Here is a 25241-nt window from a genome sequence, read left to right on the forward strand (position 1 = left end):
GAAAAATCACTATTTGGAATTAGTCAAGAATTATCAGCGGACCTATAAAGTTGGCCCTAATTCAATCCTTCTAAGAGGCAACTGAACACAGAAAGATACCCCAGTTATGTGAGTGCTCAGAATAAAGGCTGTGTTAGGACAACACAGAGAGGGCAGCCATAGGTAAACCAAGGAGAGCGGCCATGGGAAAACCAACCTGCCAACACTTTCATCTTGGACCTCCAACCTCCAGAACTTTGAAAAATAAATTCATGTGGTTTAAATCACCTATTTTGTGATATTTTGTTATGGTACCTGCTACCATAGTTTGCTAAACTAATACAGTAGGGTTATTGGGAGGATTAATTAAAATAATCTGTTAAAAGAACTTAGAATGGTGGCTAGCATTTAATATCCAATTTAAAAAACTAGAATTATCTATGGATGCTAGAACTAGTAGGTGAAAGTTTGATGAGGAGGACACTATTTGCATAGTCTCAAAATATGTTTCCACAAATTTCTTAATAATTATAAAAGGAAAACCATAATTTTTAAATGGAGAAAACTGGCAGACATAATCTTATTCAATTGATTTTACTAACATCATTCACCTCAGGATGGGATGTACTAAAAAGGATATATTATCACTTAGGTAGAATATGCATTTCCTAAATACATAGTAGCCATAAGGAAACATCAGAAAAGCCCAACCTTGTGCAGTGTTCTTCAAAAATACTGATATAGGTCAGACATGGTAGCACATGTCTGTAATCCCAGCTACTTGAGAGGCTGAGGCAGGAGGATTGCAATTGAGGACAGCCTGGGCAATTTAATGAGACCCTGTCTCAAAATAAAATTTCAAAAGGGCTGGGGATATAGCTTAACAGTAGAGTACCCTGGGCTCAATCTTTAGTACCATAAGAAGAAAGAAAGAAAAAGAGATGTTAGAGTCTGTAAACAAGTCAGGATGGTGCCTGGCATTTTGCCAGAGGGAGTGGTTTATGAAGTAACGCCAGCGAGCCATTAAGTGTGGAGATTCCTTATTGGTTGACTGCTATATCTAGTTTATGTTAATTAGATAAGCTGTGTGGAATGTATAAATACCCCTCCTGTCCTACAATAAACGGCTCCCACTCCTGCTGTATCAATGTACACAAGTTGCTTGTCACCCCCCGATTAGTTTGCTGCAGCCGGACTTCGGCAAAGAGAGGTGTACACATACCATGGAATATTATGCAATCTGTCATATGCTTCAACATGGTGAACCTCAAGGACATTATGCTAAATCAAATAAGCCAATCACAAGAGGTCAAATACTATTTGGTTCCTCTCATTTGAAGTATATAAAGCAATCAAAAAACGAGGGATTGGGATTATAGTTCAGTGGTAGAGCACTTGCCTAGCATGTGTGAAGCACTGGGTTCAATTCTCAGTACTACATATAAATAAATAAAATAAATGTCCATCAACAACTAAAAAAAAATTTTTTTAATTGTAAAAACGAAGTATAAGGTGGTTGCCAAGGGCTGTGGGGAAAGGGAAGGGAGCATTAGTGCTTAATGGGTATAGAGTTTTAATTTTGCAAGATTGAAAAGTTTGAGATATTTTGTACAACAATGTAAATGTATTTAAAACTACTGAACTGTGCACTGAAAATGGTGAAGACTGTAAATTTAATGGTGTGTTTTTTAACCACGCGTTAAAAAAAAATCACCTAGGTAATTCTCTGATGATAGCTTGGTTTTGGAGATTGCCAATAACAAATTAAGGATATGGGAAAACTCCTGTCCCCTTCTCCTCTTCCTGCTTTACTACCTCTCCTACCCCACTGGTCTTAATATTATGTAAAATACTAAAACATGTGAGTGAAAGTAGACTACAGAACAATTTTAACATCTTCCTGACTTTGTATTTTCATCTTTCTCAGATTGAAAAGCTAAAACAACAACTGGCTGAGACGAAAGAAAAAGCTCAAGAGGAGAAGGAAAAATTAGTGAGTATTTATATATACTAATACTTCATTTGCTAGGTAGTCAGGTTTTTAGTGAGCTCAGATATTTAAGACCTGATAAGTGGAAAAGTTTAAAGCCTACATACTTAAACTCAAAAAGAACATATTATAGGCAAGGTGCGGCAGCATATACCTATAATTCCAGAGGCTGGGGTAGGAGAATTTCAAGTGTGAGATCAACCTCAGCAACTTAGTGAGGCCCTCAGGATTTAGAGAGACCCTGTCTCAAAATAAAACATTAAAAAAAGGCTGGGGATGTGGTTAAGAACCCTTGGATTCAATTCCTAGCACCAATGATAATAATAATTACAACAATAACAACATATTATGAAATTTTTATTGTAGAAAACTTAGAAAATTATCTGGTATTAGGGGTGCTTACTGATCCTACTTGTATTGCTCCTGTTGCTTTTCAGTAGACAAGCTAAGAAATACATATTAGCCCGTACTAATATTTTCCGTTCAGTTGCAGGAATATAGGATTTTTTCTTAACTTTACCTGCATCTCGTTTCTCCCTTGCCAAAGCCCTGCTTTTTTTTTTTTTTTTAAGAGAGAGTCAGAGAGAATTTTTTTTTTAATATTTATTTTTTAGTTTTCGGTGGTGTTTGAATGTGGTGCTGAGGATCGAACCCGGGCCACACGCATGCCAGGCAAGCGCGCTACCACTTGAGCCACATTCCCAGCCCCAAAGTCCTGCTTTTTAATGATGTCAGCATAATTACCACATTGCTTAGAACTTAATGCATTTACAATCTCAGAATATTTATGCTACCACCAACAATAGATTATTGGAACCAGTTTTAGATTTTAGGGGTGGCATTTTCTCTGTAGGATATATACCAATAAGAATGCATGACCAAAATTGCAAGGTTTAAAAACTATGTGAAGTTCCTTTCTTTAAGGTTATGCTACCAACTCAACGAACTCAAGAATAGATTCTACTTTCAATTTTTTTTTTTAAACTGGGGATTGAACCCCCAGGGGTACACCACTGAGCTGTATTCCCAGTCCCTTTTATTTTTTATTTTTGAGACAGGGTCTGCTTAGGGCCTTTCTAATTTGCTGAGGCTGGCCTTGTATTTGTAATCCTCCTGCTTGTGAGTCATAGGGATTACAGGCAAGTGCCTGCTTACTTTTGAGTTTTAGAGGTTGCTTTTTTTTTTTTTTTTTTTTTTGGCACTGGGGACTGAACCCAGGAGCAAGTACATGCTGGGTACTTGCTCTACCACTAAGCTACACCCCTAGTACAGAAGTTGCTTTTGTGTTTCTTTGTTTTTGTGCTGGGGCCAGAACCCAAAGGCACTTTATCACTGAGATGCATCCCCAGTCCTTTTTTTTTTTTTTTTTTTTTTTTTTAGATAGGGTCTCCCTAAGTTCCTGAGGCTGGCTTCAAATTTGTAATCCTTCTGCCTCTGCCTCCAAGTCCCTGGGATTGCAGGCATGGATCACTATGCCCAGCTAGAATTTGCTTTTTAAAAATTTTTATATTGCATATAAAATTTTGTAATTATTGTAGTTATTTACATGGTTCCAAAATCAAGACTGACATATACTGAGAAATTTAACCTCTATCCACGTCTTTTCTACATTATTCTCTCTCTCCCTGTAGGTAACCATTTTATTTATTATAGGTATATCCTTTCATTTTAAAAATGTATATATTTTTTTTAAAGAGAGAGTGAGAGGGGGGTGGAGAGAGAGAGAGAGAGAGAGAGAGAGAGAGAGAGAATTTTAATATTTATTTTTTAGTTCTCGGCGGACACAACATCTTTGTTTCTATGTGGTGCTGAGGATCGAACCCGGGCCGCACGCATGCCAGGCAAGCGCGCTACCGCTTGAGCCACATCCCCAGCCCTAAAAATGTATATTTTGTAATAAGTATTAACAAAAGGTAAAAGGTAGCATAGAGTATACCTAGACCAGCACCTTTCTTTTCTCATATAACAGTATTTTATTTTATAACCCAGGAGCACTTTACCAGTCAGCTACATCCGAGTCCTTTTCATTTTTTATTTTGAAACAGGGTCTAGGTTCAAGCTGGCCTTGATCTTTTCCATCTTCCTTCCTTAGTCTCCTGAGTCAATAGGATTACAGGCATGGGCCACCACATCCAGATTACTCATTAGTATTTTTTTGGAGGTCATGGTAATATGAAGTGTTTTCTAAAATGGTCCTTGTTTTGGTCAGTATGGACTGTTATGACAAAATACCATAGACTGAGTACACCCCTAGTCCAGAAGTTGCTTTTGTGTTTCTTTGTTTGTTTTTGTGCTGGGGCTAGAACCCAAAAGCACTTTACCACTGAGATATAACTCCAGTCCTTTTTTTTTTTTTTTTTTTTTTTTTTTGGACAGGGTCTCCCTAAGTAGCTTAAACAACTAACATTTGTTTGTCACATTTTGGGAGGCCTAAAGTCTGAGGTCAGAAGCCAACATGGTTAGATTCTTGGTGAGGATCCTTCTCTCCGTTCATAGACAACTGCCTTTTTTTCCCCGTATTCTCATATAGAAAGAAAGCTCTAGGTGCCTTATCTCTTCATAAAGGGATTGACCCCGCTGGGCACAGTGGCACACACCTGTAATCCCAGCTACTATGGAGGCTAAGGCAAGAGGATTGAATGTTCGAGGCCAACCTCGGCACTTAAGCAAGACCTCTCTTGAAAGATAGATAGATAGATAGATAGATAGATAGATAAATAAAGGGTTGGGGATGTAGCTCAGTGGTAAAGGGCTCCTGGGTTCAATCCCCAGTTCCCCCCAAATAATAAATGCACTGATTCTATCATGAAAGCTTCACCTTCTTTTCCACATCTAAACCTAATTACCTTCCAAAGCACATGCCTCCAAATACCATCACACTGGCGATTACAGAATTAGTATTTTGGTGGGAACACATTCAGTCCATAGAAGTGCTCTTTTTGATAGATAGTTGGGTTGCTATTATACCATGGTGTTCCAGTAAAGACTAGTATATTTATTTTTTTCACATGCTACTGTGTCTTTGGCATAGACTCCTGGAAGTAGTTTTACAAGGTCAAAGAAAATATCTGATTTTCTAGAAATTAGAAAATTTCCCTGTATAGGTATTGTGCTATTTTGTAATGCCACTAACTATATATGAGATTTCCTCTTTCTTCAGAGCTTGACCAATAGAATCTAATATCAAAATTTTTGCCAGTGTGATAGATAAGAAACTATATATTGGGGCTGGGGTTGTAGCTCAGTGGTAGAGCACTTGCCTTGCACACGTGAGGCCCTGGGTTCGATCCTCAGCACCACGTAAAAATAAATAAATAAAAATAAAGATATTGTGTCCATCTACAACTAAAAAGATATTTATAAAAAAGAAACTATGTATTTCTCTTTTGGGGGGATGTTTTGAGCATTTCTTCATATATATTTTTTTCACATAAGTACATGTGTATGCATACTTACATATATATATTTATTTATTTTGAGGATTTGAACCTACAGGTGCTTTACCATTAAGCTACATCCCCAGCGCTTTTAATTTTTTTTTTAAAGGGTGGCCTTGAACTTGTGATTCTTTTTTTTTTTTTAAAGAGAGAGAATTTTAGTATTTATTTTTTAGTTTTCGGCGGACACAACATCTTTGTTTGTATGTAGTGCTGAGGATCGGGATCGTTAAAGGCCGCACGCATGCCAGGCAAGCCAGCTACCGCTTGAGCCACATCCCCAGCCCAAACTTGTGATTCTCTTGCCTAAGCCTCCAGAGTAGCTGGATTACAAGCATATACTACTGTGCCTGGCTGATTTTTTTTTTTAATGTTTGAGAACCATTTGCATTTCTTTTAATATTTTTTGTTCATTTTCCTCATTTTTTCTTCCTCTTTCTCCCTCCTTTATTTTTTTCATTGTCTTGTCTCATCTTCCTCTTTCTCCTTTTCTTCCTTCCTTTACATTCTGCTTTCTCCTTCTACTGTTTTCTTTTATTAGGGATATATATATATATATCTCCTCCCTTTGATTCTTAACTTACTAATTTTTTTCTTTTTAATTTTTTTTAATCTTAGCTGATTTTAATTTAGGTTTAGGGATATATTATACTCCCACTGCTGAGATCAAATTTACAGCCTCGTGCATGGGAGGCAAGTACTCTACAGCTGGGATACATTCCTAGTTTCCTTATGCCCCTTTTGAATTTTAAATTTTGGGAGGTTTTTATTTTTGTTTTTTATTTTCTTATGCCCTTTTAAAAATAAATATCTGCATTTTCTTTCTTTCATAGAAGACCAACCTGTATAGAAAATTTTTCATAATTTTTTTCTTATTCAAGGCAGTTATTTTACAGAAATTAAAATTTTATGCAAAATTTAAAACTTCATACAAAAATTAAAGTGGGGCATTTCCTCAAAGAAGATATAGTAGTGGCTTAATGCTTCAAATAGACTAACTCTTTGGAATGTCTGTTTTTCCTAACTCATTTGCCTCTTTTTTGAACACAGGAACAAAAGCATACTACACAAATAAATGAGCTGGAGGGACAGTTCCATCAAAAAGCCATAGAAATTGGCATGATTCAGACAGAGCTAAAAACAATAAAACAATTCCAGAAGAGAAAAGTTCAAGTGGAGAAAGAATTAGATGATGTAAGTTTCTTTCTTGGAGATTAGAATTAACTGCTTAGATCTGCAAAAGCCTTAACAAACTTATGCCTATGTCGCATGACAAATTAGAGATTTTTTGAGAGAAAAAGAGGAAGCCAAATGTCTCCATAGGCTATTTGTTTTTTCCCTAAGCATTGATTTGTGAATTCAACCAAACCTCAGCCAACACACCCTCCCATGATTATCAGCAGTTAACCTTTGGACTGACTTCAGTAAGAAGGGAAATGCCAGTTCTAGAAAAAAAGTAGCAAGTTTCTAAAATGAGTCCCTAAGTCTGACCCACATTCTAGGAGAGGCAAATTAGGTTCCATTATTTGAAGGGAAGAGTGTCAAAAAATGGTGCACACATTTTAAGACCTCCACTGTTGTCCACAGTATACACAGCTGCGGTTATTAAAATATTGTTCTGGGGTTCTGATCACCAGAATAGTGTTTAGTGTCACTTTACAGTAAACGAATATTGTCTAAATACCTTAGTGTGAAAGTTAAGGACCCTAAACCAACTTAGGGACATCATTATCTCTTCGCTACTTCCACTCTTCCCTACACACACACACCCTCCCTCCCTTTAATCCACCCAAACTGGATATTCACTTGTATCTGAAGTATTTTCTCTCTTGCTTGTTCACACTGTTTAGTTAAAGGTGGACAGTCTTTGTTTTACTTTACGTGGTGCTGAGGATCGAACCCAGTGCCTCACACGTGCTAGGCAAGCACTCTACCACTGAGCCAGAGCCACAGCCCCTCACACTGTTTTTAAAATCTGGAATGCATTCCTGATGGATCTCTGTCCTTTAAATTTTACCTAGTCTTCAAAGTCTCGGCTCAAATGCAAGTGGTCCATGAGACCGTCCCCAGACGTCCTGTTAAAACGTGAGAATTCTCTGTACCTTTATAAAAGGCATTATATTACTTAGCCCAACCTATCTTGAAATTATATTTATTTATTTGTCTTATATCGCCTACTATATTGTAAATTCTATGAGGCACGAACAGTGTAGTCTTTAGTGTTCAGCGAAACCCAAGAAACGCAGCATTGCTTAATAAAGTCCTGTTGAAGGCGGAGCGGGTCTTCGGAACCCGGCGCTGGTGGTCTGCGCCTGCGCTCTGGCTGTGCCCGCCTTCGCCTCCGGCCGAGCGCACCGCCCCAGTGACGTGAGGCCCCGCGCCACCCAGCGCGGCGCGCCGCAGCCGTTTAGGCGCGCGAGGCTCCAAGATGGCAGAGCGGGTCTCTCCAGGAAAGTCAACAGACCAGGTGTGTCCCTTCCTCTTTAAAAAGCCCGTACGGAAAGGGGCTGCAGGCCGCAGAAAGCGTCGGGTGTGTGACCCGGAGCCCGGGGAAAGCGGTAGCAGTAGTGACGAAGGCAGCTCTGTGGTTCGACCAGAGAAGAAGCGGGCGATTCACAATCCAATGATACAGAAGACCCGCGGCTGCGGTAGACAGAAGGCGGCCCACGGCAACTTCAGTAGCGAGGAGGAGGAGGAGGAGGGTCTAGGCGTGGTCTACAGGTCCACCCGCTCGGCGAAGCCTGTGGGGCCAGAGGATATGGGGGCGACAGCTGTCTATGAGCTGGACACAGAGAAGGAGCGCGACGCCCAAGCCATCTTTGAGCGCAGCCAGAAGATCCAGGAGGAACTGAGGGGCAAAGAAGATGATAAGATCTATCGGGGAATCAATAATTACCAGAAATTCATAAAGCCCAAGGACACATCTATGGGCAATGCCTCCTCCGGGATGGTGAGGAAGGGCCCCATCCGAGCCCCTGAGCATCTCCGAGCCACCGTGCGCTGGGATTACCAGCCCGACATCTGTAAGGACTACAAGGAGACTGGTTTCTGCGGCTTCGGAGACAGCTGCAAATTCCTCCATGACCGTTCAGATTACAAGCACGGTTGGCAGATAGAACGTGAACTTGATGAGGGTCGATACGGTGATTATGAAGAAGAAAATTATGAAGTGGGAAGCGATGATGAGGAAATACCATTCAAGTGTTTCATCTGTCGTCAGACATTCCAGAACCCAGTCGTTACCAAATGCAGGCATTATTTCTGCGAAAACTGTGCACTACAGCATTATCGCACCACCCCGCGCTGTTACGTCTGTGACCAGCAGACAAACGGTGTCTTCAATCCCGCGAAAGAATTGATCGCTAAACTGGAGAAGCATCGACCTGCAGCAGAGGGCAGTGCTTCCGATATCTCAGGAGACCCCCATGGGGTCTAATCCTCATTACTTAGGTTTTCCATAATTGTCAAATCTCAAAATAAATATTTTGTTTTTCTTTTGGTAATCCTACGAACACACCAAAACAACCATGATTAAAGGAATATCAAGATTTTCTAGACGGAATATAAAGTTTTGTTTTATATAAAAATGCTGCAAATTGAAGCAATATAGTTAAATTTTGAGAAACTCAACATAACCAACCCATGTCTAGATATATATCTTGAATCAAAATGGGTTAACATTCTAATTGGTCATGGTGCTTTTTTGAAAAGACCAACGTTGCCACCTACTGGAAGAATAGATTTCAGACCTTTCAAAGAGGGCTGTTGAGGACTTCAAATTTCAAAGGCAAAAGTTACAAGTTTATGGGAAAAATAAGATGATTCTGTGGAATTCCAAATGTGGAATAAATGAGACAGGCGTAGGGGCCTATGAACTTCAAATTGGAGGTATACATTAGGGACATTTTACTGTGTATATAGAATTTGTTGTACAACTTGAAAAGAGACTAATTATATTTGGAGTATCAAAAAGTATTCAAGGCATACATTCTTAAAGAAAAAAGTGGATTTCTATCTGCCTAATAGAATAAACATATATTGGAGATTGAAGTTATTATTTTTGTTACTTTTGATAATGTTCATTTTAGCAAATTAGAGAATAAAAAAAGAAGAAAATAAAAATAACTCTAGCCCCCACAATTATACAACCTAGAGATAACCATTGTTAATATTTTGGTGTAGTCTTTCCTTTGTTATTCTATGTTGAAATATATTTTAAAATGTATGCTATTTTTTTTAGAAGTGATGTTGTACAAGTTGTTAACCTAATTTTTCACATATTATGAACATATTTCAATGCTGTGGTATTTTTCTATAAAATCTTTTGAATAAATGCATGGGATTCCATTGGATAGACATGAATTTATTAGTTCCTTTTCTGTACGGTATTTGGACTTTTTTTCTAATTTCTCACTATTATAAAGTATGATGTACATCTAAGGCATAAAGAAATTTCTATATCTGGGTGGGGTTGTGGCTCATCGGTAGAGCGCTTGCCTAGTGTGTGTGAGGCCCTGGGTTCAATCCTCAGCATCACATAAAAATAAATAAAGGTGTTGTGTCCAACTACAACTAAAAAATAAACATAAAACCCCCCAAACTTCTATATCTTTAATTAGTTTTTAGGATACTTCTTAGAATTGGAATATATAATTTAGGAACATGACATCAGTTGTGATGGGTACATGCCTATAGTCCCAGCTACACAGGTGGCTGAGGCAGGAGGATTGCTTGAGTCCAGGAGTTCCAGGCTATAGTGCAATATGCCTATTGGGTGTTCACACTAAGTTTGACATCAATATGGTGACCTGGAAATGGGACCAACAGGTTGCAAGTACTGAGATTGTGCCTGTGAATATTCACTGCCCTCCAGTTTGGGCAACATAGTAAGACCCCATCTCTGAAAAAAAGAACATGAACTCCTAAAAATTTGTGATGCACATTGCCTGATAATCACTTGAAAGATTTATTAATTATAGATTTTTGGAGAAGTCTAATGGTATATGAAAGGGCTATCGCCACACTCTTTTAATAGAAGATATTTCTATAAACTCATGAGTTGACCTTAATTTTGAGGGGAGTATTGAAGGTTAAACTCAGGGAACCTTATCACTGACCTACATCCTCAGTCATTGTTTTTTTTTTAATTTTTTTTGGTTGGATGGACACAATACCTTTTATTTATTTGTTTTTATGTGGTGCTGAGGATGGAATCCAGTGCCTCACACATGCTAGGCACGTGTTCTACCACTGAGCCACAACTCCAGCCCCTCAATTATCTTCATTTTTTATTTTGAGACAGGGTTTCACCAAGTTGCTTAGGGCCTTTCTCAGTTGCTGAGGCTGACCTGGAACTCAGCCTCCTGAGTCACAGATTACAGGTATGCACCACCATACTCAGCTAAATTGACATATGTTTGAAAGTCTTTGATCATATGTGGCCATTTAAAAAGGTGTATTAAATTTTAGGAAGAAAGAATAACATCTGCTGGGCGCATGCCTGTAATCCCAGTGGCTTGGGAGGCTGAGACAAGAGGATTGCGAGTTCAAAGCCAGCCTCAGCAAAGGTGAAGTGCTTAGCAACTCAGTGAGAATTCTGTCTCTAAATAAAATACAAAATAGGGCTGTGGCTCAGTGGGCGAGTACCCCTGAGTTCAACCCCTGGTACCCCCAAAAATAAATAAAATGGTGCTCATTTTAAAAAAAAAATCTCAAAGAGATCATATAAAATGGAGATTTAGTGAGCAGAACAGAGATTACACAAGGAAAATTGTTCCATATAGGAAGGACAGTTTTGGACATGATATTCACTAATTTATATATTAAACAGATACTATGCTAAGTACTTTACATGCATTATTTATTACTGAATCCTTACCAACCCCTATGAGGTTGGTACTATTACTATCTTCTTTTTATCCTGGCAACTTGAGACCACGTCAAACGTCAAACAGCTGGTGAGAGAGGAAGCTCTTGACTTTATTGCCTTTCTTTTTTTTTATTTTTTAGTTGTAGATGGACACAATATCTTTCTATTTTATTTATTTTTATGTGGTGCTGAGGATGGAACCCCCAGTGCTTCACACATGAGGGTGAGTGCTCTACCACTGAGTCACAACCCCAACCCTCCTTTCTTTTTCTTTAATTTTTTTCTTAGTTGTTGATAGACCTTTATTTTATTTATTTATACATGGTGCTGAGAATCGAACCCAGTGCCTCACATATATCAGTCAAGTGTGCTACTGCTGAGCCACAGCCCCAGGCCTTTATTGCCTTTTTTTGTGGTATGAATGTTAAAGTATGCCAGATGCCTATTTTATTTATTTATTTATTTATTTATTTATTTATTTATTTATTTATTTATTGCGTGTATGTGGTGCTGGGGATTGAACCCAGGGGCTTGTTCATATGAGGCAAGCATTCTACCAACTGAGCTATATCCCCAGCCCCTCAATCTTATTTTTATTATTTATTTTTTGCTGGTACTGGGATTTGAACCTGGGGGTACTCTACCTCAAGCTACATTTCCAGCCATTTTAAATTTTTAAAATTTTAAAATTTGAGACAGGGTTTTACTAAGTTGCCCAGGTTGGCCTGAAACATGCCATCCTCCTGCCTCAGCCTCTGAAATGCTGGGATTCCAGGGTATGTACCACCATGTTCAGTCAGACTTATTATTTCCAGTAATATAGACTTCAGGATCATCATTCTAAATTAGTTCATATTTCTTTACTTAAAATAATTTTATAGCCATTTTTATTCTATATCATTTAATAATAGAAGTAGTATCCACCCATGGGAATCATGGGGAGATATTTTTTAGATTGATATTAGGAAGATTTTTTTTTAATGGGAACTATTTAAGAGTAAGAGTCTGATATGTTAATGAGACTTGAATTAGTGATATTTCTGTCTCAAAACATTTTTCTCAGAAGGGATTCCTATATTAGGTGGGGGAATTATATAGTTTGACTCCTACCATACTTCCAATTATTTTCTTTTGTTTTTAATTTCCCCACTGTGCAACCTGCTTCAGTGGCAGCAGCCTACAGGCACAGGAGCCAGGCAATGGTTCAGGGCCACAGTTTACTCTGGCATGGGAACATCCCTCCAATTCCAAAATTTTATGATTCCACATTTGAAATGATATTTGGAAAATATGATGAGAACAACTTAACTTATCTGAATGTCCTGAGAACTATTGATAATGAAAGTCTCTTAAAAACTCAATACTGGGGCTGGGGTTGTGGCTCAATGGTGGAGCACTTGCTTAACATGTGTGAGGCACTGGGTTTGATTCTCAACACTGAATATAAATAAATAAATAAAGGTCCACTGACAAAAAAAAAAAAAATATATATATATATATATATATATATATATATATATATATATATATATATAAAACAAAAAATATAAAACAAAAAATCCAAAGAAACACCTCAATACTATTCTTATAAATCTGTAGAAGATTGAGGGAAATATGGTATTCAGGGGCGAGGAAACTTAAATTTTTGTGTTCAGCACTAGGAAAATTAATGTTTATCAGAAAATGTTTCTATATTGGGAATGTTCTAGGAATATGTCCCAATCAACCCCATTTCCTATTGACCAGTTTTTGTTTTTTAAATTTTAGCTGAAGGAAAATTTAAGAAATACAGAGAAGAAACATCAGGAGTCTCTTAGCAGATTGGAGAGCAGATTTTTTGAAGAAAAGGTAAGAATGTTAAGGTTAATTAAGAAAAGTTTTGTTTACCAGAACAACATAAGTGTATATACATGCATTCTGACATATATCAACCTTCCATTTGGCATTTTATTAGATTATTATCAATTCATAACAGATAAAAATAAGAGAAAACAAAACTTTTTAATATAGAAATCTCAATGTTCCAGTCCTTTCCCCCCTTTCATTCATTTTCTTAATTTTTAAAATTTATTTTAACTGATAAATAAAAACAAAATTGTACATATTAATGGAGTACCATATAATGTTTCAATACATGTATACATGTTTAAATCAGGTTAAACAATAACCTATCTCCTCACACATTTATCATTTGTTTATGAGGAAAACTTTCACAGAATCTTCTGTTTTTTGAAACTTACAGTATATTGTTGTTATTTATAGTTATTTTACTGTGTAATAGCACCCCACCATCTTCTTTCTTTTTTTAGCACCGACTAGAAAAAGAGGCTGAAAAGAAGATAGTAATGCTGGCAGAGAGAGCCCACCATGAAGCTGTGACGTAAGAGATCGCTGCCTCTTTTTTCAAATAAGTCTCTCTTACTTTTTTGCTAGTCTACTTTCTTTCTTTTGGTGGCAGTTTGGGAATCAAGCCCAGGGCCTTGTGCATGCTAGGCAAGTGCTCTAATACTGAGCCATATACCCAGACCATTTTTTTTTTTTTTTTTGACAATACTGGTGTTTGAACATAGGGCCTCATACTTGCTAGGAAATCACTGAGCTATATCCCTAGCCATCTTTATTTCATTTTGAGATAGTGTTTTGCTAAGTTGCCAAGACTGACCTTTAATTTGTGATCTTCTTGCCTCACTTTCCCAAGTGACTGGGTTTATAGGCATGTACCACTGCACCTGACTTCTTTTTATCTTCTTGTCTTCCACCTCCTCTTCTGGCTTGCCTTTTTCAAATGTTCTGGTCTATTCTCCCTAACTGTTCTCTTTATGTTCTCTACTCCTTTCCCTCTAACCATTCTGTAACAGCATGGTGTGGTAGAGAGAATCTGGGCCTTGAAGTTAGACTTTGGTTCTCAACATGTATACTTTTTTTTGGTAGCCGATTGAACTCAGGGACACTCAACCACTAAGCCACATCCCCATCCCTATTTTGTATTTTATTTAGAGACAGGGTCTCACTGAGTTGCTTAGAGCCTGGCTTTTGCTGAGGCTGGCTTTGAACTCATGATACTCCTGTCTCAGCCTTCCCAGCTGCTGGGATTACAGGAGTATGCCACTGTGCTCAGCTGTTTAACTTTCTTGAAATTTTTCTTCCTCTAAAAATGGGGTTAATAATAGCTGGGTGTTGTGGTGCACATTTGTAATTCTTGCGACTTATGAGCTTGAGGCAAGAGGATCCTGAGTTCAAAGCCAGCTTCAGCAACTTAGTAAGGCCTTAAGCAACTTAGTGAGACCCCCTTCTCAAAAACCAAAAAGGGGCTGGAGATGTGGCTCAATGGTTAAGCATCCTAGGTTAAATCCCCAATACCAAAAAATAAAAATAAATAAATAAATAGATAAATAAAAATGGGGCTAATAATAGTAGATTTGCAGGATTGTTATGAGATGTATTAGTGGAAGCAACACTAAGGTATCTTATGTTAACTATTGAACTCCCAGGTCTCAATGGTTTATTTCTTGTTTCTGTAACAATCCAATGTGGATTGGGCAACTCTTCTCCAGTGGTGATTCAGGAACCTGGGATGATTTCATTTTGTACCTCTGCTGTTTTGGAGTTCTTCAGTTGTCATCTGGATAGGAGAGTTACTTTCACAACTGAAAGTAACACATCACTTTGCACTTTCCTATAGGGTGAGAACTTTGTAACAAGATTCCCACCTACCTATTGAGTACCTATCATAAGCTGCTAGGCAAGTGCACTACTACTGAACTACATTTCCGGCCCAGTGATTGTCATTATTAATGTTAGAGAATAAAACAATCATTGTTCTCATTTGATAATATCGAAAACTTGGGCCTATATTTTGTAATATTATATCTCTTTTAGGCAATTGAATGCTGCTGGAAGAAATGTTTTTAAAGAGAATATTTATCTCCAGAAAGCTCTCACATACCACCTGAAGGAAGCTGATGCTCTACAAAAAAACTCTGAGAAGTTGCAAGAGAATCATACTTTCCTTTTACATCAAAAGGTTCCCACTCTCATTTACACTGTTTCCTAGTTTTTTTTTTTAATGATTGAGTTGATGAATATCAAGAATTGACTAATTTAAGGATACAGAAGGACAATAGGACCATTTTTTTTTTCCTGTCTGGATGCTGCAGTTTCCTTATCTGAAAAGATGAATTAGTGAATTGTTGTAGGGACAGACATGGCAAGGCATCGAAGATAGCAAGAAACAGTTTTATTTGGCTGCAGCCAGGTTCAGAAGGCACAGCTTTTGCTGTAATCAATTAATCCCCTGCACCCCAAGTTCAAGTAGTTTCAGAATCTTATACCCAGCATATAAGGGGAGAGGCTCAGAAGTTCACAGTCTGCAGAAGTTTATATAAAAGCAGCTTTTCCTTTCTCTGTTTTGGGCAAGTTAACTCTTCAAGGACAACCTCCGAGAAGGGGAGAGCTTTTTCTCCCCTTTCTTTCCTTCCCCTTCCAGCTGTTACCATGGATCCCAATTGGTATCTTCTCTTATTTTTTAAAAAATATTTATTCTTAAGTTTTAGGTGGATACAACATCTCCATTTTACATTTATGTGGTTCTGAAGATCGAACCCAGTGCCTTGTGCCCAGTATCTTCTCTTATATTAGGAATATAGACATCTCTGTGAAGCCCAGCTCAAGGCCAGAGGCCTTTTTTGCACATTTCTATAAACTACTATACTGGATTCATGTTTGTGAAAAACTAGTAATGGGGTGTCCAGCACCTGGAGTGTTGATTTCTTCCCTGTCAGTGGCCAAGTAAGATAGGGAAACATGAAAATAGGATGTTTATCTAAATTGAACTCTTTTGTATAGACTCTTTTGTTGACAGTCCTAAAATCAGCCATTGTGAAGATTTCTGGAGAAGCCCAGTTAAGACTTTTCTGTGGAGAAAGGGGGTGCCACTACAGAATAATTTATAAGAAGCATTATACTTGACTTTATAAATATGACTCTTATCAGAAACATAAATATGATTCTTATTGCCTATTACCTTTAGAATATTCATTTTCCTTTGAGTATAGTTGGTTCCTGAATCACCTAAGAATAAGTTTGACTGTAACAGACACGACATCTGTGGCATCACCACATGAGGGTTTGTTCTTACCCCTGGTGGTAAGCAATCCAGAACAGGAATGGTAGTGCCACAAAATCAAAAGATATTTAGCTTCTTTAACTCTTCTCTGCAACATGTGGCTTATAGCCTCAAAGTTAACTCATGGCCAAGGTGGCTGCTGGAGCTCTAACCATTATTCTAAACAGAAGGAAGGGGAAGGACAAGAAGAAAAAAAGTACCCTTTTAGATTTAGAGGTCTTCCTGGAAATCTCACATGTATTTCCACTTATATCTCATTGACCAGAATTTCAATATGCTGAACTACAATGAAGGCTTGGATTTTCAGCTGGCTCTACTTCCTTCCTTAATAAAATTGGGGTTTTGGGCTGGGGATGTGGCTCAAGCGGTAGCGCGCTCGCCTGGCATGCGTGCGGCCCGGGTTCGAGCCTCAGCACCACATACCAACAAAGATGTTGTGTCCGCCGAGAACTAAAAAAAAAATAAATAAATAAATATTAGAAATTTAGTTTAAAAAAAAATTGGGGTTTTATTATTAAGGAGGAAAGAAAAATGGAAAATGAATACCAGAATAGGCAACTAGGAGATTACCACATTTTCCATTACATAGCCATTAGTTTTATGGATTTTTTATTGATTTTATTTTTTTAAATTTATTTTTTAGTTATAGGTGGACACAGTATCTTTGTTTATTTTTATGTGGTGCTGAGGATTGAACCCAGTGCCTCATGCATGATAGGCAAGCACTCTACCTCTGAGCCACAACCTCAGCCCCTTATTGATTTAGATAATATAAAATATTTAACCTTTCAGAAATTTAGAGGAAGTTTGAAACTTCATAATCAGTAAAATCACATTTCCAGACAAGGGCCTTAGGGTGTTTGTTACTTTCTTTACACATAAATATTAAAATAATTCTTCTTACCCTTGTATTAAACTCAAATCTCATGAAATAATGGAAATTAGTTTGAAATGATTAAAGAACTCTCCCTTCTTTCATCTGTTTTTAGGAGATCAATGATCTATTGATTAAGGAAAAGATTTTGCAACTTACCCAGCAGAGAACACAAATCCAAGTTCTTCGAAAGAAGGTGGTAAACTTGGAGAAGGCTTTGAGTTTTATGACCAAAGAGTTTGAGACTGAAGTTTCAAAACTGCAGCAACAGGCAATTATAGAGAACCAAGCAGGTCGGGGGGAAATTGACAAGCTGCAACACCTTCTTCAGCTGAAAGACAAGGAAATGAATCGTGTGAAGAAGCTGGCCAAGAACATCCTGGATGAGAGAACAGAAGTGGAAAGATTCTTTTTAGATGCTCTATACCAAGTGAAGCAACAGATCTTACTCAGCAGAAAGCATTATAAGCAGATAGCACAAGATGCTTTCAATGTAAAAATGAGAAAGGCATATGCAGGAAAAACAGAATATCCTCTAATCAGGACATTTGATGGCAGAGAACACAGCACCAATAGTGTGAATCAGGATCTTATGGAGGCTGAAAAATGGTACTGATTAACACTTTTTATTATCTTTTTTTTTTAAGAGAGAGTGAGAGAGGAGAGAGAGAGAGAGAATTTTTAACATTTATTTTTTAGTTCTCGGCGGACACAACATCTTTGTTGGTATGTGGTGCTGAGGATTGAACCCGGGCTGCACGCATGCCAGACGAGCGCGCTACCGCTTGAGCCACATCCCCAGCCCTTTTTATTATCTTTTGTACAGTCATTTTTTTGCCCTTTGATGAAATAAGAACTCAGAAAAGTTCAGTTTGATAATCAATTAGAATAGATTTCTCAGCAAGTTACTTGAGTTGGGAATTGATTTACCTTTGCAATCCTTATTCAGCAGAGTATGTGGAGTTTAGTATGTATTCTTAGTAGGTACCCTATTTTTCCTTCTTTCTTTTTTTTTTTTGGTAGGGGGTGTTCTGGGGATTGAATTTAGGGGCACTCTGGCCACTAAGCCACATCCCCAGCCCTATTTTGTATTTTATTTAGAGACCAGGTCTCACTGAGTTGCTTAGCGCCTTGCCATTGCTTATGGTGTCATTGAACTTGAAATCCTCCTGCCTCAGGCTCCTGAGCTTCTGGGATTATAGGTGTGCACCACTGTATCTGTACTCTTATATTGTTAAAATTGGAAATTAGTTATAAAGGCTTCATTAGATTCAAGTTAAACATTTTTGATAAGCATAGGTTTCTCAGATATTTTGTACTGCTTTCTTTGCTATCTTGAGATGAAAACAATAATATCTAACCATATAAATTTTTATTTTTATTTTTTGGTACTGGAGATTGAATCCAGGGGTGCTTTATACCAAGCTATATCCCCAGCCCTTTTTATTTATCTATTTATTTATTTTTCAAGACAGGGTCTCACTAAGTTGCTTAGGGCCTGCCTCCGTTGCTAAGGCTGGCCTCAAACTTGCTGTCTTCCTGCCTTAGCTTCCGTAGTTGCTGAGATTATAGGCAGCCCATGCTATCTTCAAACTTGTGATCCTTCTGCTTCAGTCTCCACAGTAGCTGGGATTACAGATGTGTACCACCATACCCAGCCAGTCCCCTACAATTAATTTTGAAGTGACTAATTTGTAGGTGTTTTTGAATTTTGTAGCTATTGGAAAGATTGGATGTGCCAGTGGCCTCTGGAAGCTTCTGGAAAAAATCATATATACTAATATTATAATGTATTATCTTATTGTCACATTCAGAATGCCACTTTTATTACAAAGCAATTGACTATAATTGTTCCTTTTTTATTTAATAAGTAACTTGAATCTCTACATAAGGCAGTTTCCCATACACCTTTTTTCTACTGTATATTGTTATAAAATTTCAGAGGATTCCCCACGTTGTTATTGCAGAAACTGTGCTTTTCCTTTTCTGCCTTCTGTGTAATATTTTTGCTACTGGGCAACTTATCACCTCTACCAGCATGGCTGAAGTGGTGTTTAAAATATTGCATCATCAGGGGGCTGGAAGTGTAGCTTAGTGGTAAAGCATGTGCAGAACATGTTCAAGGCCCTGGCTTCAGTCTGCATCATCTATTTAAGAGGCAGATTGGAAGGACAACTGAAGTATATGGTAATCAGAAGGTAAAACCTAAAACTTTCAGGGCTGTGGGTGTAGTTCAGTGGTAGAGCACTTGCCTAGCATGAGGGAGGCTCTGGGTTTGATCTTCAGCATTGCATAAAAAATAGATAAATAAAATAAAGGCATTGTGTCCGTTTACACTAAAAAAATTTTTATATTAAAAAAACCCCTAGGGGCTGGGGATGTGGCTCAAGCGGTAGCGCGCTCGCCTGGCATGCGTGTGGCCTGGGTTCGATCCTCAGCACCACATACAAACAAAGCTGTTGTATCTGCCGAAAACTGAAAAATAAATATTAAAAAGAAACCCTAAACTTTCAGGTTTTTCTCTCATGTACACCTATAAATCCAGCTATTTGAGAGACTAAGGTAGGAATACTGCAAGTTCAAGGCTAGCCTGGACAACTTAGTGAGACCCTAAAATAAAAAAAGATAAAAAATTTTTTAGCTGGGTGTGGTAATGCATACCTTTAATCGCAGCAGCTAGGGAAGCTGAGGCTTTTAAGGCTAGCCTCAGTAACTGAGTCCTTAAGCAATTTTTTTTTTTTAATTTGGTATTGGGGATTGAATTCAGGGACACTCAAACCCTGAGCCACAACCCCAGTCCTAATTTTTGTATTTTTATTTAGAGACAGGGTCTCACTGAGTTGCTAAGCACCTTGCTGTTGCTGAGGCTGGCTTTGAACTCTTGATCTTCCTGACTCAGTCTCCCAAGCTGCTGGAATTATAGGTGTGCGCCCAGCAGCCCTAAGCAATTTAGTGAGACCCTGTCTCAAAACAAAAAATCAAAAGGGCTGGGAATGTAGCTCACTGGTAAAGCATCTCTGGGTTCAATCCCCAGCACAAAAAATAAATTTAAAAACTTTTTAGCTCAAGATAAAAAAATAAAAAGGGATGGAAGTATAATTTAGAGATATGGCACTCCTGGGTTCAATCCCTAATACTGCAGAACAAAAAAAAAAAAAAAGGAAAAACAAAACAACCAACAACAACAACAGACTAATCCCTCTGACTTAAATATAAAATATTTCCTGAATTATACAACATAAATACACATTAGCTTTTACAAATAGCAAGTAGACTGGAAAAGTTATAGTATAGATGAAGACCTACCTGAAAAGCTTAGCTGCAACCTTATTTAGAGGTAAAGAAAAATAGATTATAATTTAATTTCCATGTTATTTTCCAGATTTACTTTTTGTCACTCTGTTTTCTCAGACACCTATCAATAATCTCAACAAACAACTTTTTTCTTGTTCCCTTTGTCTTTGAAGTATATATAAATACATAATGCTATATTACAACATTCTGTTTTGCTTATTTGCTTAATGTTTGACTACAAATCTTTTTCATTTTTTAGTTCTTGTCATTTTCATCTTAATGACTATATTTGGGTTGTCTACTATATTAATAACCTTTTCAATTTTGTGATTTTTTTGTAATGGATATAGTTTATAGTCATTATATAGTATTCAGTTATGGTATGGAATTTTTCTTATGTTTACATATTTTTTAAATTTATTTTTTAGTTGTAGTTGGACACAATACCTTAATTTATTTATTTTTATATGGTACTGAGGATCGAACCCAGGGCCTCACATGTGCTAGGCGAGTGCTCTATGGCTGAGCCACAAACTCAGCCCCATACTTTATATTTTTTCACAAGAAAAGATGTTTACTTTGACTACATTTTTCCTTTTCACTTTTTTTTCCCCTTTGAATTCTTTAGGACAAGTACTGAAAGAAATGTGGATATTGCAGATTTGACCTGGGAGCAGAAGGAAAAAGTCTTGAGATTGCTCTTTGCAAAAATGAATGGTTTTGTTCCTAGGTAATTTCCTACTTCTACAGTGAAATACCAGTGTTATTGAACTTAGAAACCACATAGGAACAATGAATTTATTCTTAGAATTAAAAGGAATACATAGCTGGGTGTAGTGATGCATGCCTGTAATCCCAGTGACTCAGGAGGCTGAGGCAGGATGATCCATAGTTCAAAGCCAGCCTCAGCAACTTAGCAAGGCCCTAAGCAATTCAGTGAGAGCCTGTCTCTAAATAAAATACAAAAAAGGGCTGGGGCTGGGACTCAGTAATTAAGTGCTCTTGAGTTCAATTCCAGGTACGAAAATAAATAAATAAATAAATAAATAAGGACTAGAAAAACTAAAAGGGCTAAAAGGATTCTACTGCTTAGCTACTGTAACTCCAAGAGATAAGGAATAGGAATGAGGAGACATGAAGACAAAAGATGACTTGGAATTAAAGGGGGAAAATTATCTTAGCTATTTAGGATGATGTTTACCATAATGCTTTCTAAGTTACATTGCTCAACTAAATCTATAGCATCCTCAGAAAAGCATAGAAACTGTTTGGGTTTAAAAATAAGTAAATAATTTAAAGGTGATTATTCATTAAGGGACTCTCTAATATAAGAGATATAGAAGGGAAAACAGAAATCCACAGGTATTCCAATAATCCCTTTTTTATGTATTTTTTTTTAGTTGTAGATGGACACAATACCTTTATTTTGTTTTTTTATTTTTATGTGGTGCTGAGGATTGAACCTAGTACCTCACACATGTGAGGCAAGTGCTCTACCACTAAGCCACAGACCCAAGCCCCTCCAATAATTCGTTTTGATGATTATTTCTCCATTGTTTTTGTGGTATTGGATTCAATCCTCAGTACCACAAAAACAAAACAAAACAAAACCAGAAAGCCAGTTTGAGATAAAGTTTTAAATTTTATTTAATCTATCTCTTAATTCACCTAACTTATACATATTGAGTACATGCTATTTATTGAGGATATAGTGTTGAACAGGTAAGGACATCACACCTAATCTCAATGACTTTATGCTCTATATGGGAGAATAAAGGCTTGAGCTGATTTTTATTTTTTTTGGGGGGGGTGGGTAACCAAGGATTGAACCCAGGGGTGTTTACCACTGAGTCACAGACCCTCCCCAGCCCTTTGTTTTTATTTATTTATTTTGAGACAGAGTATCACTAAATTGCTTAGGGCCTCACTAGTTTGCTAAGGCTGGCCTTGAACTTGCACTCCTCCTGTCTCAGCCTCCTGAGCCTCTAGAATTATAGGTGCAATACTTTACTCAGCTAAGTTAACTTTTTCCTATTCAAGAAATATAGCTAGAGATCTAGGCCTCTAGTTCCATACTATATGTTATTTTCAGCCTTGGAGAAACAAAGGAATTAGAGTAAACGAGTTCAAACCCAAGCAATGAACTTGAACCTGACTCATAATGGAAGTAAGTTTAAGCCTGTTGAAACTTCATGCCAGCATTAGATAAAAGAACAATAAGACAGGAACAGATGGTGGAATGTTGAAGAGATTGAGAAAACTCAAACCAGATGGGGGAGTAGTTAGATGATAAAAGGTCTACCAAGGCAAGTGGAATGATTATGAAGTTGGTTAAGAGTTCATAGTTGATAGTAGTACATGGTTGTGAATCCAACAGTACAGTACATTTATTTGTGATTGATCTTAGTGGGGATAATCAATAACTGGCTTACAATAAATCAATGCATTAGTAACTACTTAGGTCTTTTGATACTTTAGTGTCTAAAGTATTCTTTCACATATTACCATTAGACTATTTAGTCAGATTTTCAGTGTTTTATGCTGCTTTCAAAGGCATCTAATTGAAAACAAGTTTTAGGAATGGGGTATGTATCTGTTGAGATATCAATGTACAATCCTTTTTGTCTCTATTAAACTCACTTAAATTAGAAAATTTGTGATATATTTATTCCTGTTCTAAAACTCAAAATTTAAAACTTTAAATTTAAAACTTTCTAAAATTTAAAGAAAAAAAATTTCTTACTGGGCCTATCTCCCCACTGAATAATCTTTCTGTGGTCTGAGTTTCTCTCTGTGAGAAGGGAATTTTTCTGGACATTTTTGTTGGTACTCTGGTTCAAACTTGCCCTTTTCCACTATTAGCTGTTGTATAGGGCTGGGATACGGTTTCAGTGGTAGAGCACTTGCCTAGCATGCATGAAGCCCTAGGTTCAATTTCCCACTGTTCCCCTCCCCAAACAAACTTGTATGAGTACCTTCATTATGATCATCTCCATAAATATTTCCATTTCTCAAATTCACTTCAACTTTCAAACAAATATATTAGTTTGCCTAACACGTTTTATGTGTGTAAAAATTCATTTTGAAAATAAGAAGCCCATCCAACTGAAGTATTTCACTTGTCTCTTAATAGTTGAAATATAAGGATACAAGGAGACACTGTCTCATTGTTTGTTGAATTTTACTCACCACAGGAAATACAACCAGTGTTCTAGGACTTCAGTTCCAGATTTCTTTGTTTCTGACAGTAGAGAATTGAAAGGATTTGGGTAAGATCTCTCCTGACAATGTCTCAAATGTGAGCCAGATCACAATGGCTCTTGCAGGCATTTGACATTACTCAAGTTGAGTGAGAATAATATGATGAAGTTGCTGTTCTGAACCACATCCCAGGTATGGATATTGGCAGTACTCATTATTTTGTCATTATTGCAGGGAGGAAAGTAAACTTCAAGATCAAACCTTTATCACCCAGCAAGTTGAAGTATCAGACTCTAATGAAATGACATCATCCAATACAAAAGGATCTCAGGAGTCCAAGAAAGTAAGGAGTCTGTAATCTAACTGAGTGATACATACAGCTATTCTCCATGTAGCTTCTTGCTAACCCTTAGTTGTTTTCTCTACTGGCTATCTAGGAGCTTTCAGGGATCAGTGAAATGAATAACAAATAGCACTAGTATGAGATACTAGAAATTTTTATAATAATCACACTAATGCTGGAAATACAAAATACAAATGGATATGTATCTCTTTTAGTGTAGAAAACCTGTAGATTGCCTTTGAAATAAGTAGCCTACTGGTGTGGTAGCACACTCCTGTAATCCCAGTGTCTAGGAGGTTGAAGCAGGAAGATCAAAGTTCAAGGCCAGCCTCAGAAACTTAGTGAGGCCCTAAGCAACTTGGTGTGAGACACCTGTCTCAAAATGAAAAATAAAAAGATCTGGAGATGTAGCTCAGTAGCAAAGCACCCCTGCCAGTACCAAAAAAAAAAAAAAAATGAAAAAAGCAGTATAGTTAAAAATGTGTACTATCCGTTATATAAACACAAACATAATGACATTACTCTTAACTTTGGACATAGGGTGAGAAGTCTATGTCCAAGTCACTACAACCTAGGGGACAAAAGCATTATAAGGAATTATGGTACCATTAAAAGAAAAAAGACAGATTTCTTTCTTTTTAGGAGCTTTTTATTTGTAATTTGTTATGAATAATCAATTAGCAGAATGTACAATCTGAGAAAGTTCAAATGAAGCCATATCAGATCAAAAAAGAGAAAAATATTGAATTCTTTAGTTTCTACTAACATGAACACAACTGTACACTTTTGAATAGCAAGTAGTTAGCCAAATGAGTTTATTTCAATGAGAGCAACAAAATTCTGATTAGTCAGTATTTTTTAAAAAAGTGATTTTCTTTAAATGTAAGGAAAATGTTAGGAATCTTCGTGGTTATGTTTAATTCCACTTGGAATTTAGGCAATAATAAATTTTTATTCAACCCAGTCTGAAGTTGTTGGATTGTATTAAATATCAGCTGTGTTTTATAAGACAGAAAACAAGGGGCAATTGTATTCTCAAACTATAAATTTCTAATGCCTCACTTGTAGGGAGGCAGAAAAAACAAACAAACAAACAAAAAAACCCAGAGTAAGGTTCCGAGTGTATTTT

The 25241-nt window shown here is 37.2% G+C and overlaps 2 protein-coding genes across 3 annotated transcripts in view; both read left to right on the top strand.

Annotated features, from left to right (window-relative positions):
- BBOF1 (basal body orientation factor 1) overlaps positions 1 to 25241 on the top strand; it is a gene marked incomplete at its 3' end in the record, with an annotated part of 40536 nt that overhangs the window by 9690 nt on the left and 5605 nt on the right. The window contains exons 3-11 of one of the 2 annotated variants that reach the window (XM_081289465.1): positions 1907 to 1972; positions 6457 to 6600; positions 13043 to 13123; positions 13585 to 13655; positions 15155 to 15299; positions 17390 to 17883; positions 21197 to 21298; positions 23763 to 23837; positions 24004 to 24112. In XM_081289465.1, the coding sequence (XP_081145591.1) occupies positions 1907 to 1972; positions 6457 to 6600; positions 13043 to 13123; positions 13585 to 13655; positions 15155 to 15299; positions 17390 to 17883; positions 21197 to 21298; positions 23763 to 23837; positions 24004 to 24112 (1287 nt within the window). Of the gene's footprint in view, positions 1 to 1906; positions 1973 to 6456; positions 6601 to 13042; positions 13124 to 13584; positions 13656 to 15154; positions 15300 to 17389; positions 17884 to 21196; positions 21299 to 23762; positions 23838 to 24003; positions 24128 to 25241 lie in introns of those variants that run through there. The other variant, XM_081289464.1, reaches the window with a different exon arrangement.
- LOC308646509 (E3 ubiquitin-protein ligase RNF113A-like) lies at positions 7723 to 9734 on the top strand. Its single transcript, XM_081289519.1, has one exon. The coding sequence runs from the start codon at positions 7835 to 7837 to the stop codon at positions 8840 to 8842; it is 1008 nt and encodes a 335-aa protein (XP_081145645.1). The 5' UTR covers positions 7723 to 7834; the 3' UTR covers positions 8843 to 9734.

The sequence above is a fragment of the Spermophilus citellus genome, assembly GCF_964194105.1.
Source record: "Spermophilus citellus genome assembly, chromosome: 4".
NCBI lineage: Eukaryota > Metazoa > Chordata > Mammalia > Rodentia > Sciuridae > Spermophilus > Spermophilus citellus.

Excerpts from the sequence above, each read along its gene's own strand:
- LOC308646509 (XM_081289519.1), top strand. The coding sequence starts at position 7,835 with ATGGCAGAGCGGGTCTCTCCAGGAAAGTCAACAGACCAGGTGTGTCCC.